Source organism: Aulostomus chinensis, chromosome 13, assembly GCF_037954235.1.
Source record: "Aulostomus chinensis isolate RoL2024-O1b breed Wild chromosome 13, RoL_Achi_v1.0, whole genome shotgun sequence".
Taxonomy (NCBI): domain Eukaryota; kingdom Metazoa; phylum Chordata; class Actinopteri; order Syngnathiformes; family Aulostomidae; genus Aulostomus; species Aulostomus chinensis.
The window spans coordinates 23,712,874-23,727,048 of record NC_141332.1 but is presented as its reverse complement, the minus strand read 5'-3'; the positions used below and the strand labels follow the sequence as shown (position 1 = coordinate 23,727,048).

Here is a 14,175-nt window from a genome sequence, read left to right as displayed (position 1 = left end):
ATTCCATCATTACAATGCTACTCTGGCTACTGGTTGCTAGGGAACAAACCGGAGAAACTCTTTCATGATGAGAACTGCTTTCACAAGAGCCAGATTTTTCCTTTTTGGCCTCCAAGGACACAAAGATTCCCTCATCATCAGAGGGACATTGGCATTTGTTTGTTTGTGAGAACCCAGTGAAATCCCATGTTCTCACAGAGAGTACCTCTACATAATAAAGGTTGTCTTTACCAGAACTGCTGATGGCATTTTGATTTTGCATGCCTTTGGATGTATGCCATTCTGTATACAAACACATGATACAAAAATATACAGAAACATCTTCATCTAGACTTGAAGCATGTGATAAAATAATTGGCAAATCATAAAAAGGGAATTGCCCCAACTTTTTGATATGAAAGCTCCGTACAGCACTGGCCATTCAGTCAATACTTGCACAGCCACTTAGCATAATCACAAGCCAAATGAAATACAGTTACACATAAACACATTTACATGCTATGAGGAAAAGTTAGTTCTACTAAAACCAGATGACAAAAAATATACGTTAACACATTAGTTAGCTAAAATCATACTTTTCGAAGTTGGACTAACACACCAAGATAACATGGACAGTGAAAACAAGGCATTTCTGATCACAGAGACAAACTTGACCCTGTCTCAGCCAAAGAAATGTGTCGATTTTCTTTTATAGCGTTTGATATTCAGCCCACTGTTCGCCACAGCACTTGCAGCTGGTTTGCTGCAGAAGATAATCTGACTGCAACCAGCTATAAGGGCTCATATCGCCAGCAGCGCTTCCAGAGGTGAACACACTGAATACATTGATTCTTCCCCGTTCATCTAGGGACAACAGCAGCCGTCCAATTAAATTACCAACTCGAGCTAAAACTTTGGCTGGATTGACACTGAGCAAGAAACAGCAAATGTGCACACGTGAACAAATGAAGGCATAGCACTTTTTTTTCCCCTCCTCAATTTCCCCAAATTCCTATATTTCCATTTAAGCAACCATGGCACAGCAAGCGGTCTCCAGTTTGGATTGTTTCCAGGGGTCAGTGGGAAGCAAACCCATCAACACACCAACAGCATGTTCCTGCTGAGCTGGGAGCATGCTAGCAGCGTTGCCATTGTTGGAAGCTAGATGACACTTTCATCACTGCTGCTCTTTCATGGTTTGCCATCACAATGGAGCTCGGTCTAGCGCCTGCCTGAGTTAGGTGTGACTCCTCACCATTTGATCTCAAAGGCTGTGATTGTCATACTGTGAAGCTTCCTCCAAGTGAGACAAAGAGCACTCACACTAGCACACACACACTAGTTCATGTGAGATATCTGGTGAGCTGCTTCAGGTCACAAGAGACAGAGATGCTGTAAGAGCCGTTCAAGCACACCAGCAGTTTAAAGTTAACTACGTCACCTGTGTGAATCAGGTAAAATAACACAAGGGTGCTATCTTTCACCGTAAAAGAATCCAAAGAGAGTATTTGTGGTTATAGGAGTGTCAATCTCAATGAGGTGCTAAATTACACAACTTGAAAAAGATCCTTTAATTTCCTTAATTCTGCTTTTGCATCATATTGGAGCACCGATGCAGTTCGCTTCAATGGAAGTTTCCTGTTTACAGAGTTGCCTTATGATCCCACCCAAGGCCTTTCACTTCGCTCAGAATAATCATTAAAAAAAAAAGGCCACAGCTCCAGATGGACGGGGATTTCAGGCTATATCCTGAGGATGTTTTACAAAAGAAACAAAGAGAACCATGTTTGGCCATTGTGGTCTCATGGGACTTCAGGCCCAATTTAAGGTTTACCCTTTCATTGGCATCACCTTGTCAAAAATGACTGCTGTAGCAATTTTTTAATTCATTTACAGAATTATATTTCAACTGTTTTTCTTAACATTTTTTTCTAACTTAATTCTATATGATTAGTTTTGACATATTGCATTTAATATTTTCGAGAACATCTTTCAAATTAGCTTAGCACATGTACGAATAAATATGGCCCTGTGAAATTATGGTTCTTTTGCTGCAATAGACACCTTTCTTTAATATATTCCCTTTAAAATAAAAGCTGTTTCGCCTGTAAATCATATGGCATTGGGCAATAATACCAATAAAGTCTTAAGTCTGTTTGGCATGTGTAGAGTTGAACTAAAACAGTTATTCCCAGTGCAGCGACATTATAATTGGTTTGATTTTAAGTGCTTTCGACAAGCAGGAGCTGGCTGTAACAGGGAGGCATTGTGTCGGCTCCATACCACACTTGCTGGTGGCTTCAAAGCAACCAAGTCTATAGGGAAGCGTGGATGAATGGCCTGCGTCTTTCCATCCAATTATAATCAAATGGAGTCTTCATTCAGCACAATAACAACATGGCTGCATGCAGACGAACTACCAGACGAACTAATCGGACATTCTTGACACATGACACACTGCAATCACATGACACATGACACACTGCAATCACAGACACGTGTATTAAAGTAATTAATTATCATAATTTAACTCAATGTCTTAGTAGGTCATTCAGCGACAACTGTGTTTCTAAGTTCAGCCAGGGCACAATAGCCCAGTGGTCCATCAAAACAGGTGTTTCCATTGTACCTTCCTGATTTTAAGACTGGTAGCCAACACTTGGGTTGTAACTACAGCTTTAACATTTAACTGGCTAAATGTTTGGCAGCTTTTAAGCTAATTACAGATTGGATTAAAATGCTTCATGTATCTACATTCTATCTGGATATGATTTGGCCTAATTACATTTACCGGTACACCTGATATGCATCTCCAGTGGCTGTATTGAGAAATCTGATAGAGATCTGATTGCTCCATCAAAGTCCATTTACAGCAAAGCAATAATGGGGAAAAAATGCTTTTGTATGTACTTTTGCTTTCTTTTCAAAGAGGGAGAAGTTTGGCTTACAAACTGGCTTTTCAGAATCAGACATACTGAGCCCTGTGGGATCATTGGCTAATGGCTAAAAGCTAGCTGGTTTGGACAGTCATGTGCAGTGACATATCAATACCCGCTTAGTATGTGGATTAAAGCTATCCATATTTACACTTGTGTTAAATCTGGTCCCAATGCTTGACCGCTTTGGCTGATCGGATCACAATCTGTCACCTGTACTTTCATGTTATAAGACACAATCCGATCAAAACAAGTGGTATTGCCAGATGTAAATGAGGTATTCATGTAACTGGCAGCATCGCTTCATTCCTCTTCAACCTGAGCAGGGCTCTGATAAGATGCCTCTGTGAGGAACGCCAGGCCTTTTACAACTGCAGTTAAAAATAAGGCGTTATCAGTCACATACATTCAAATAATACTGACATAAAGTTGTTGATGCTCTCTCTCTCTTTTTTTTTCTTTCCAAGAAATATCTCCCCAACAGAGTCAGTGGTGATTTCCTCTTCTTCCAGTGAGGTCACTCCTCCTCACCTACAGGACTTCTCACTCCACACACATGCGGCAATGAATGACTCACCAGCTCTGATGAGCAACACTGACACAGAATTACGTTAACAGTATTTCTGATGCAGCTGTGGAAATACACCAACTCAACGGAGGTTTGGTGGTCGCTAACCTGCAGGACCATCTGGAGTCTGTCATTTTGAGTGACATAACAAACCGCTTGTAGCTATGATTGATTTTTGTTCTTTGCGCTGTTTTTAAGTCTTACCCTATTGTTAATATACAGTATTTCTTTACAACAACAAAAAACAGGTAACCATATTCTTCAAGCACTAAAATGCAAATGCTTCTTTAAGAAGATTGTACAAGCATTAACCTCTCAAAAGAAGCGCTTACGTGGTATTATGCAAGCCTGTTATGATACTTGTTTTTTGCTCCAGCAAGACCATGTAACATGTAAGGAGATCTGCATTCTAATCGAGGTAAGAATGATTAATGAGAAGGGTCTGGTCTCAGCAGGAACGGTCCAAGCGTGAGGGGCCAAATGGGAAAAAAACATCTCACAGTGGATGGTCGTTTGAGGTCAACCAAGGCAAATGTCAATTAGCCCGGTCAAGGTCTGCGATACAGATGATGCCGTCTCATAAATATTGTTCAGCTGACATTAAATCATACAGTGAAAAAAAACATTGCTTTAATGGGGCCTCAATAGCATACCAAACTGTCACCAGAGTGCAATCAATTTCACCTGGGCTGAAAGAGGAAGGTTGCATCACAGCAACAAATGTGTTTGCACAAACTTGCCCCAGAGGAAAAAAATGGAAAATGAAAAAGAGCTCAGTTTAAGAAGGCTCGAGACTTGAAGTCATTACATGGAGGCAGTAATCGGTGTTTCAGTTAAAGCAAGCTAAGATAATTATCTCTCGTCTTCCCAAAAGCAGGAAGCAGGGAGAAACTGTCAAACATTCCAGTAAGAATCAGATTACATTGAACGGTAATGAACGAATATTTTCCCTGATGGGCAACGGAGGGACAGAGGACTGCAGAGTAGAAAACGTGACCGACCACAGGTTAGACAAACCCCTCAGGGACCAATTACAAAGATAAGATTTCAACAAGACAGCTATCGTGCACCAATCTGCTTCACTGCACACAGGAAGTGGAACAAGAGAATTCCTAATGATTCCCGATTTATAAATGGGGGAAACAACAATGTATGGAAAGGATTTTCCACGTTCTTGTTTTTCCCTTTTTGCTTTATTTTTAGAGTCTTAAGTTGTGCTACAGGTTACTTTTGACAACACTTCCAAAAACAGCAGTTTTTTTCCTTCAAACTAGCATTGTAATGAATCACCCGGCTCAGCCCATGTGGCAAGTTATCACCTGCTTAACAGTGCAGCTGGTAATAAACCACGGCTTGCATGAGGCATGACTGACAAGCCACTTCAAAGACACCTTGAGGAAACAGCATTATTAACCAACATTACAGCTACAGCCCCACACTGACAAGAGGAACTGCACAAAATAAAGTAGGATTCGCCACAAAGATGTCTTTCCCTTCACTTTTCCAATCATAAATCACTCTGCACTTTCCCTCCTCTTTAATCTGGATTTGTTTAGTTTACAGTTATTTCTGAGGATGTAGTCGCCGGTTCGATTCTTCACTTCAGTGAAATCTTACAGAGAATTTTTGCAGCATATTACAGAGGCAATACAGTCACTCACCACACTTGCTGGTGTTCAGGTGCTGCAAGTGGACACTACAACAAGTCAAGTATACAAAGCACATCTAAAAACATTACAGCTGAACACTGTGTTGTACAATCTGGGGACGCAAAACCGAATCCAATAAAACAGAAGCATCACAAACCAATATGCGTCCCATTTTTACACATGACCTGATATTACGGGTTATACTCGTTTGTATTTGCGGCATGCACTTATACAGATGGTTCATGAGTGCAAATGTTATTATTATGTCATCATTTCAGCTCCTTGAGACAATATCTGCATTTTGTTATCAAGAGCAGTGGATTTTTTTCCTCCTCTTTAATGTATAAAACACGCAAAAAAATGTGACCCAGAAAGCTGCCATGAAAACTAAACCGTTGCATCCCGAGAACTATCCCAACATTCATCCATGTAAACACCAGAGAAGTGGGACGCAGACATTTACAGTCGGCTAATTTGGTGTTTTTCTGCAGATGGGAAACAAAAATCTGCATGATAAATGTGCTTTGACAGAACGACAGTTTTGACTGCACTGATTTAGTCACATATTCTGTTTAAAAAAAAAAAGGCCCTTCAAAAGCAATTAAGTGACATTATATCATAGAGGCCTTCAGTCATTTCTTAAGGAAAAACTTCATAATCAGTGTTCATAAGGTCATGGAAAGTTATGGAAACTGAAAACAGCAATTTGCAGCCCTATCAAATTCTTAAATAGAGCCATCGTATGAATGTACTTGAAGTTTAAATTGTGACATGAATTTCTGTTTATTTTTCCACATTTAAACAAATGTTTCAAAGGATGTTTTGTCGTAAAATCCTATCCTTCATGCAAGGAAAACTCATGCGTCAGTAAAAATGTGTATGGACACAGTACAAAGTTTTAATATGCAGCGCTGCTCCTAATCCAGCAAAATCCTGATTCCTTGGTGTGACCCCAGTTTGACCCCATTTCCTGCTTCACCACATCTTAGAGTGCACCCATTGTTAGAAATACTGTAAACAAGCATTAGCTGCATGGTGAAGGTATTCTGGGGTTTAATGATCTCTAATCACAAATTAATCAGCTCTCCATCTGATTCACATTATGTCTGAGCACTTCCTCAAGAGGAGGATTATTCGGTAGATTATACTGTACCCCAGAGTGAGCGTGTGGTGTGTGGGACTGAAGGTAAACAGCAAATTCACACTAACTATTATATTACTGCACTGCGCGTTCATGACATTGCAACTTTTCAAAAAGCTTGTCTGTCTATGTGATGACTTTTTTGTACAATGGGGATTAAGAAACTTTATTTAAAATGTCTTACTCATCTTATCGGTAATGTCGGTGCCATATTTTCCAAACTCTTGTGTAAGGATGATGCTCTTAATGACAGCTGCAGCAAGTAGCGTAATTCAATAGCAGTCATACAAATATTGCATGTCAGAAATGGTTTATTCTCAAAGCTCTCCAAGCAGCCAAGTGGGTCTCTGGCGAAGTATGTAAAGATTGTGGTTGCTCAGTGGCGTGAGGTCTATTGCTTTCTGCTATGAATGCCAATGGAATTTTTGGAGCCTTGACTCCAGAGTTGTTTTTCTTTGCTTTAAAAATATCTCAAGGAATGCGAACATACGGAACTGAACCATGCCTTTGACGTTTACTGTGAGTGTGATTCAGATAAAACAAATGTACAGTACGACCATGAAGGCAACGACCAAGTCCATCTGAGTCCATCCAAGCTCCAAACATTCAGAGGGAAGGGCTGAAGGGTTCACACTAAGGCTTCAGGCCAATGCATGAAATCTGAGGAAACTCATGGCACATTTTTTTCTCTTCTATAATATTTGCTTAATAATACAAGTAGAACCCAAGATCAAAGACACCATTGCATGACCAACATAACTTGAGTATTCTCTCAATTTACCCACATTCAAGACCAGAATGTGAAAGTACAGAAGGGAGAAGACTGCAAACTAAGCAGGCCAGAGGCCAAAAAGCTCTCCTGATAAACACTTTGCAACTATTTTACATCAACTTCTTCTTTCTCGTGTGTTGCAAAAGGAACCTGGAGGGAAGACGAATGCTTGGGTCACACAGCATATATCAGTATTTGCGTGGGAATCAAGGAGCCTCTTGTTTTCATGTTAGCACCCATATTAACACTAAAGCAGCCGCACAGCTAAAATGAATTGTTACTTCAGTGTAGCTCGTTTACCAGAGATGTGCACAGTTCTAAACGAAAGAGACATTTAAGACATCTGTTAAAAGTCTATTTCGAATGTGCATCCACAATGTTGGACTCTACCGACCATCATCTCAGTCATATCACCAAGCCATTACATCACAAGCTTTTCGGAATTTATTCTCAGTTGACCAACATGCAATGAAGCCTCAGATGCTGTTGATCCAACTTGACTTGCGTGAAATGTATGATAAGCATTAAATCTCTCAAGTGTTCTAGACGTATGCATTGGAAGTCATCACATAAACAAAATGATTTAATCCAATGCAACTCCTGGAGTTCAACCATCCCAACAGCAGACCACCCTAGAGAGAGTTTGATATCAACATCTGTATTGAATGGAAATCCACCCACCTCAGCTGTGGAGAAATATATATATATATATATATATATATATAAAACCAGAAATACAAGAACGTTTGCAAGAGCTTTTGCAGAGTTTTGTGCTCAGCTAATGTTAACAGACGTATCTTGGGGTCAAAGCCACAGTGATTAGGTTACTTCTACCTCAGTGGTGCATTTAAACACTAACTACACTGGATAGGTCTTTTCTTTATTAGATTTTAGAGAGAAACAGACACACAAAGGGCTACACACTCACCAGAGCGCAACAGCATCTGCAGAGAAAATCTCTGGCTTGCAGTCAACTATGATATCAGACATATAAATTGCAGTGTAACGACAATAAACGTCATCATGCAGTGAGGTGGTTATACATGTGAATTAAGACTCTCATCAGTTGCTCCTTGAACTTTTATAACAATGGAAAATCAATACTTTTAATATAACATTCAATATATTTTATGACCACTTGTCAGTACTGTCTTATTACCGTCACACTATCATGAAAAATGGTTTCTTTGGAATAAAACAGCACGATTTAAATGAGGCAATTAAAAGCTATGTCTGTCTGCTGTAGGAACTGTGTGTTGGTGCAATTGTTTCTTTTTTCTTATCCTGAAATCATCCCCCTGTATTTAAAATGGGAGGAATACGTCACTGTGACCGCGGTGTGTATAACCACTTTCAGTCTGCACTCAGCCTTGGCTTTCAACACTAGAATAACATGTGACATCACTTTGTTTCTACAAGGTTTGCACAGTAGAGCCCAAGGAAACTCCAAGGAAAGCGGCACCTAAATTTACAGGATTGTTGGGAACTTTGGAGTCCTAGAAAAGCCTGTGTTGCCTGGGAAGATTCTACCATTACAAATGCAGAAGAAAAACCTGCAACTTATGTCTGTCCTACTTTTGGAGGCGGTGAACTGGAAGGTACTTAAATTCTTTTACAAGGCTCGAACACCGTGACAAAAATGGGAAGGAAGTCAAAAACAACACCCAGCTTTAAAAAAAGAATGAAAACACAGGTTCAGGGGGTATGTGGTTTGTTGTCGAGCCATTCTTCCTGTTTCACTTCAAAAAGCATCCTGATGCTTTTCCTCTTCCCGCTATGCAGGATGTCAAGACACGGAGGAAGCTCTGTGCTAATCATTGACTTTACTAACAGTAGCAACTGCATCCTTTACAGGTTTACTGTTTTCTATACCTTAAGTGGTACACACTGCACCATCTTTACCTAATAGCAACGTTAAAATTCATTGATGGCACAATGGAAGTGTGTGGCAGTGAATATGTCTACAGAGACACTCCCTCCTAGCTGCATTTTCCTCTTTTGTTGTTTTGACTCTGGTCGGGACAATTTTAGGGAGCAAACCTTTGAGATACGGTATAAAGATCAAGGGTGATAACAGAGAGCAGGAAGGACTGGCTTTAATATTTGTTATTTTGGTCCGACTTATAGCCCAGAGAACAAGAAAAACATCTAAATTCTTTTTGATTTGTCCCTCGTCTCTCCTTAAATTGTCATTGCATGCGAGTGCTTGTCTGCTTAAATCCAGAATATGTGCATACGATGTAAAGTAGACAGCTTGTCCTTGCAGCTATGTGGCTATTAAATCAGGGTCACTACAGTGAAGGGCTGTTGTTGTAACCTTTAGCTTTGCCACCTGGCTAACGAAGACCAGAGCTGCTTGTCACCTATGTCGCATAGGCAAACAGGATAATCAAAGCAGGCACATTTCACTGTGCATGATAAGAATCCAAATGTATGAAGGGTTTACTTCTTGTAAAACTACTGAAATGTGACTCTTTACTTCCTAATTAGATGAAGCAGTCTCTAAGTTTCCTGCTATTTGCCTTCCATCACATAGCTGAAGGATGACATAAAAAGATACATGCTGCACCGGAGTATGGAGTCAAGTCAGTTAGTCAGTTATGGAATTGGACTACGTCATGCACCGGCAGAGTGCCAGTAGACCCGTAGGATCCATTTTGCTTGAAGGAGAGCTGATAGCACTGAGGGGGATAAAATTAAAGGCGTAGTCGGTTTTTTAAGTAATTGCTCTCGATTTATTACTTTAATAATAACCGATTTTGGTACAAGTATACGTATGTATTTTTTGTTACATATCGTTTTGCAACGTCAAGAAAGTAATTATTGAGTCAAGCTTGACGGTGCCAGTCTCTTCCAACCAGACAGGAATACAGCTTATTATTTAAACATTGGTGTTGGCTGATACCCAGAGCCCAGGTATCTGTATCAGTATCGGGACGCAATACAACCATAACACACACCAGTCCAAGTTCAACACCTCTGACACACTGACGACCTGATCATGGCAATGGCTCTCGATCGGAGAGAATCTTTTCTCTAAGGCTGCTGCAAATGTCAGAGCAATAAATCACAACAAATAACTTCAAATAACAAGCTCCCTGTCTGACCAACAGACACAACCTGAATTCATTCTAATGAAGTATTTTAATGAGACTGCAATGAATTTGATACATTGTAACATTTTGGAATTCTATTGATCAGCCTTTGAATGTTATGATCGAGTAATATCCTATGAAACCATTTGCCAAAGCTATGATTGACGTTGTTTTTTTTGTTTTTTTTACTTAACCATGAATAAGCAAATAAAGGTCCACTCTAGAATCTTCCTCCTGCAGTAGCTTTGCAGTCTTTAGGACGTCTGCAGACCTGATAACGTGCCTGTCCTGCTACGGTCCCCTGCTGTCATCAGTGCAGAAGAATAAAAGACATCCCAAGGAGAAACAGAGGTGACGAGGTGTAGTAGATAAAGGCCTGCACTGAACTGCATGTTCCAGAGAGATGTCATTCAAGGGGTTGTCTTTTCCCTCCTCTCTGAATACATTTGAAAAGTTACGGATCACGACCTCTTTTCATGATCGTCACTCATATCACAACTGCAATATCATGCAGGAGATTGTATCCTCCTCCCTCTGACTCAAGACTGCCTTCTTCACCCATCACCTTGGAATTCCAGTGCAGCTACAGTCCAAAATTGAAAAGGAAACCAACAAAGAGAGTGTGAACACAAGCTGTCAAGTGGTCAGTTATTTAACCTGCCATGTGACAATAGGGTGGGGCACGGGGGGCGGGGGGTTCAAATCCCACCGTGGTCAGTCTTAACGATAAACATAGATCCCTCTAACGGTTCGCTAATCCTGACAGAGAGGCCCTGCCAACACCATTAGGATAAACTGTGTCAGCTAGCACAGTCACACTGGACAGTTGAGGAGAAAAGCGAGGAAGGTGCAGCGTTTCAGGAAATCAGTAGAGACCAATGGAATCGCACAGTCAAGAAGATTCATCTTGAAAGGGGCTTAACCGCAGGTTCTCAAATAGCTTTCAATACTGTGAAAAATAGAGGTGGACTTCTCTGTGCTGCAGCCACAGACTTGCAAATTGTGTCTGAACGTCACACCCAGGCTAAATAATGATCAAACATAATTAGTCAGATTTCAGAGCAATTCCAGTTCTCGTTGACACTCATTTGTCTTCATTTCAAAGAGCTTCAGAGTGCAATGTTTGCATAATGTTATGCAAGGGTTCGCCTATGAGTGCTTTTGCAAGTGAACTTTGTTTTTTTTGGTTTGATTGTTTTTTTACACGGCATCTCAATGAAGGATACACTCGACATGTTGTCCAATTTTATTCAAATTTTATTCCAAATCCTTAAATGTCCCCTCACATCTTCATGGCTGCTTGGTCTTAGAAACAGAGTTGAGTTTTGATACGACACTGAAAGCCATGGTGATGTAAATTATTTCAGGTGAAGAATGAGGCCACAAGTGTTACAAACTGCCAGCTTGAGTCACACACTCACTTGCACAACAACAGTGAGGGGAGAACCACCGACTAATTTCAGTCTGCTGTAGAAAGAAGCGTAAATTCAAAACCAGCAGCAACAATTTTCCCTTGAAAATAATCTGTCTTTTGTTCAATCCAACAATAGAAACAAAAGCTTAAATAAAAGAGACTTCTGAGTTTAGTTTTGGGATCGTTTCACACTTAAGAGGACAAGATGATCGTCATCATTTTGTGAACCAAACAACACAACTCATAATCTAGAAGAGAGTCGACGGATTAATCTATTGTGCCATCCATCCATTTTCTACTGCTTATCCTGTTGAGAGTCACGGCGGGGGGACGGGGCTGGAGCCTCTTGTGCCAATACTCTTAATTTGAAAAATACACAACTGCGTGCTGATGTATCGAGTGCACCTAGATAAACCCCAACATACTGCACAAATGTCCACTGATGCCATCCATTATCAAAAACACACTGTACACACCAACTGCAAAATGACCGTTTTGTCATGCGGCACTACAGTCATGCAAATAACTGCAATCACTGGTGAAAGAAATCATTTTTTGTAGCCCTAAAATAGACACCCACTTGCATCTAGATAACGCAACATAACAGACAATAAATCATTACCATAATTTCATCAACATCTATACAAATTATACAGTGCAGAAAGCTGTGAAGACCACTATCCTGTTTAGTTGAAAAGCCATAAATGCCTCTATAATATTGAATGCAGGCTGACAGAGAGCAGCGCCACCAGAAGCAGCCTGCTGGTTTAAGTGGTGGCCTATTGATCGCCTGGTGTGTGCAACGTACAGCGGAGGCAGGGGTCAATATTTATGACACCATGCAGACGTTTAAAATGGCTTTATTACATGAATCTGCAAATCACAAGTGTTCAAAACTGTAATATGCAAATATGTGTACATGCGGATAAGGGTAATCCCACAAATCCCACAGGATTTGCAAAAACATTGAACTATTCATGTGGCATTCCAACCGTCTGGAACATACACCCATCAGCCAAAAGATGACAACCACTGACAGGTTTGGTACTGAGTAAAATGCAACAGCTCTGTAGTAAGTCCCGCCTCTATGAGTATTACAATGTTCTGTTTTGACTGAATCTGTTTGAGAGGAATTCGTTTATTTTAACTGTCACTTCAAAAGCTGTGGATTGTGGTTCTGTTGGGTTTCACTGATAGGTGTGTCTGATATTTTGTCCATCCTGATTATAAGAGGTAACAAAATATTACTGACAGCAGCAGGAAATTAAGATATTTAACAAGTTTCTCAAATAGATGAAGTAAACATGATAATCCCTATGAAGATGGGGGGGGGGGGGGGGTCTCAGGATTGTTGTATTATTCTCAATATGAGACCTGTCAGTGGTTTCATGATGAGGCTGTTCCGTGTGTATGACATGTGTACACTGACAGCTCAGTGGCTCAGGCCACAGGTTAGAGTCCAATGAAGGCTGGCAAAGAGGACTAAACTAGAAATGACCAAGGGAAGCATGTATGACTGGACCTACTAGAATTAATTAAAGGTATCGTGTGCTAATGGTTAGCATAGCATTAAATTAGCCCCTTATGTTTTGAACCCTTCAAGATTAGCCTATCGTTTCACCTCGGCAAAAGGTTTTTTTTTATTTTTAATATATCTTTTTTTTACTGAATTCTAGTTTAAATGTGTGGCACAAGCCTGGGTTAGTTAGGATCCCACCATGGCTGCGGGTCTTGTAATGTTAAGTAGCCCTGATTATCTCTGCTGATAGACGGCTTAGCGGGATGTAGCCATACGGAACACCACTGAATGGTAACACTCCGAAACACACGTAGAAGGGTGCAGGTTCAGACGTCCGTGAATGTAGCAGCTGATTAACAACACAGAAGACGTATCACTTCTAACATATAATGATAAATGACCTGACCTGTTGCGTCCGTTCAGCCGGATTCATCATCACAGCCTGCCGAAAGCTGTTATCCACATAAGACGCCATTGTTTTAGAAGACGCCGTCTGAGGGATATCGAAATCCTTATCCTGAAAAATGGTGTATGGATATCCAGAGGCGCTGATATGACGTTATACACAACAAGTCCCCCTTGCTGCCTTTCTTTATTCTTGTCGCCTGTGCTCCGATACAAGGGGACAAGCTGGGAGTGCCCGGAGCCAGGCCACGACTGGAGCCAGTCAGCCGAGCAGTCTCCTCGGGGTGTCTGTCTTTCTGTTACCCGAGCAGAAATCAGACTGCCACCTCCACCTCTCCTCCCCAGAGAGAGCGAGAGAGAGACAGACGGACAGACAGACAGACAGAGAGGGGAAGAGAGATAGAAACTTGTATTAAAAGCTGAAACAATTTCTTATAAGTATTCTCCTAAAAATGTCCCTTTATGCAAGCAAGCGTCCATCAAAATTCCTTGTGTCTTCAGCATTTTGCTAGCGACGAAGAGAAATCCCATGCAGGAAAGGGAAAAAAAGTAAGCTAGGAGCTAACAATTAGCCCGTCAACAACAAGCCGGCGTCCATGATGAGAGGTAGGTTTGCTCACCGACTGAAGAATATTATTTTATCATTTCAACAGCTCTAAAAGTGGAGATTGGTCCGCCGCCACTCCGCTCTAGTGTT

The 14,175-nt window shown here is 40.8% G+C and overlaps 1 protein-coding gene across 9 annotated transcripts in view; it reads right to left on the bottom strand.

Annotated features, from left to right (window-relative positions):
- The window catches only part of rapgef2b (Rap guanine nucleotide exchange factor 2b), a 104,946-nt gene extending 90,771 nt beyond the window's left edge, over window positions 1-14,175 (bottom strand). For all 9 annotated transcript variants that reach the window (XM_086222201.1, XM_086222202.1, XM_086222209.1 and 6 more), the window contains exon 1: window positions 13,480-14,175. In XM_086222201.1, coding sequence (XP_086078327.1) covers window positions 13,480-13,548 — 69 coding nt within the window. In that variant the 5' untranslated portion in view covers window positions 13,549-14,175. The remainder of the gene's footprint in view (window positions 1-13,479) is intronic.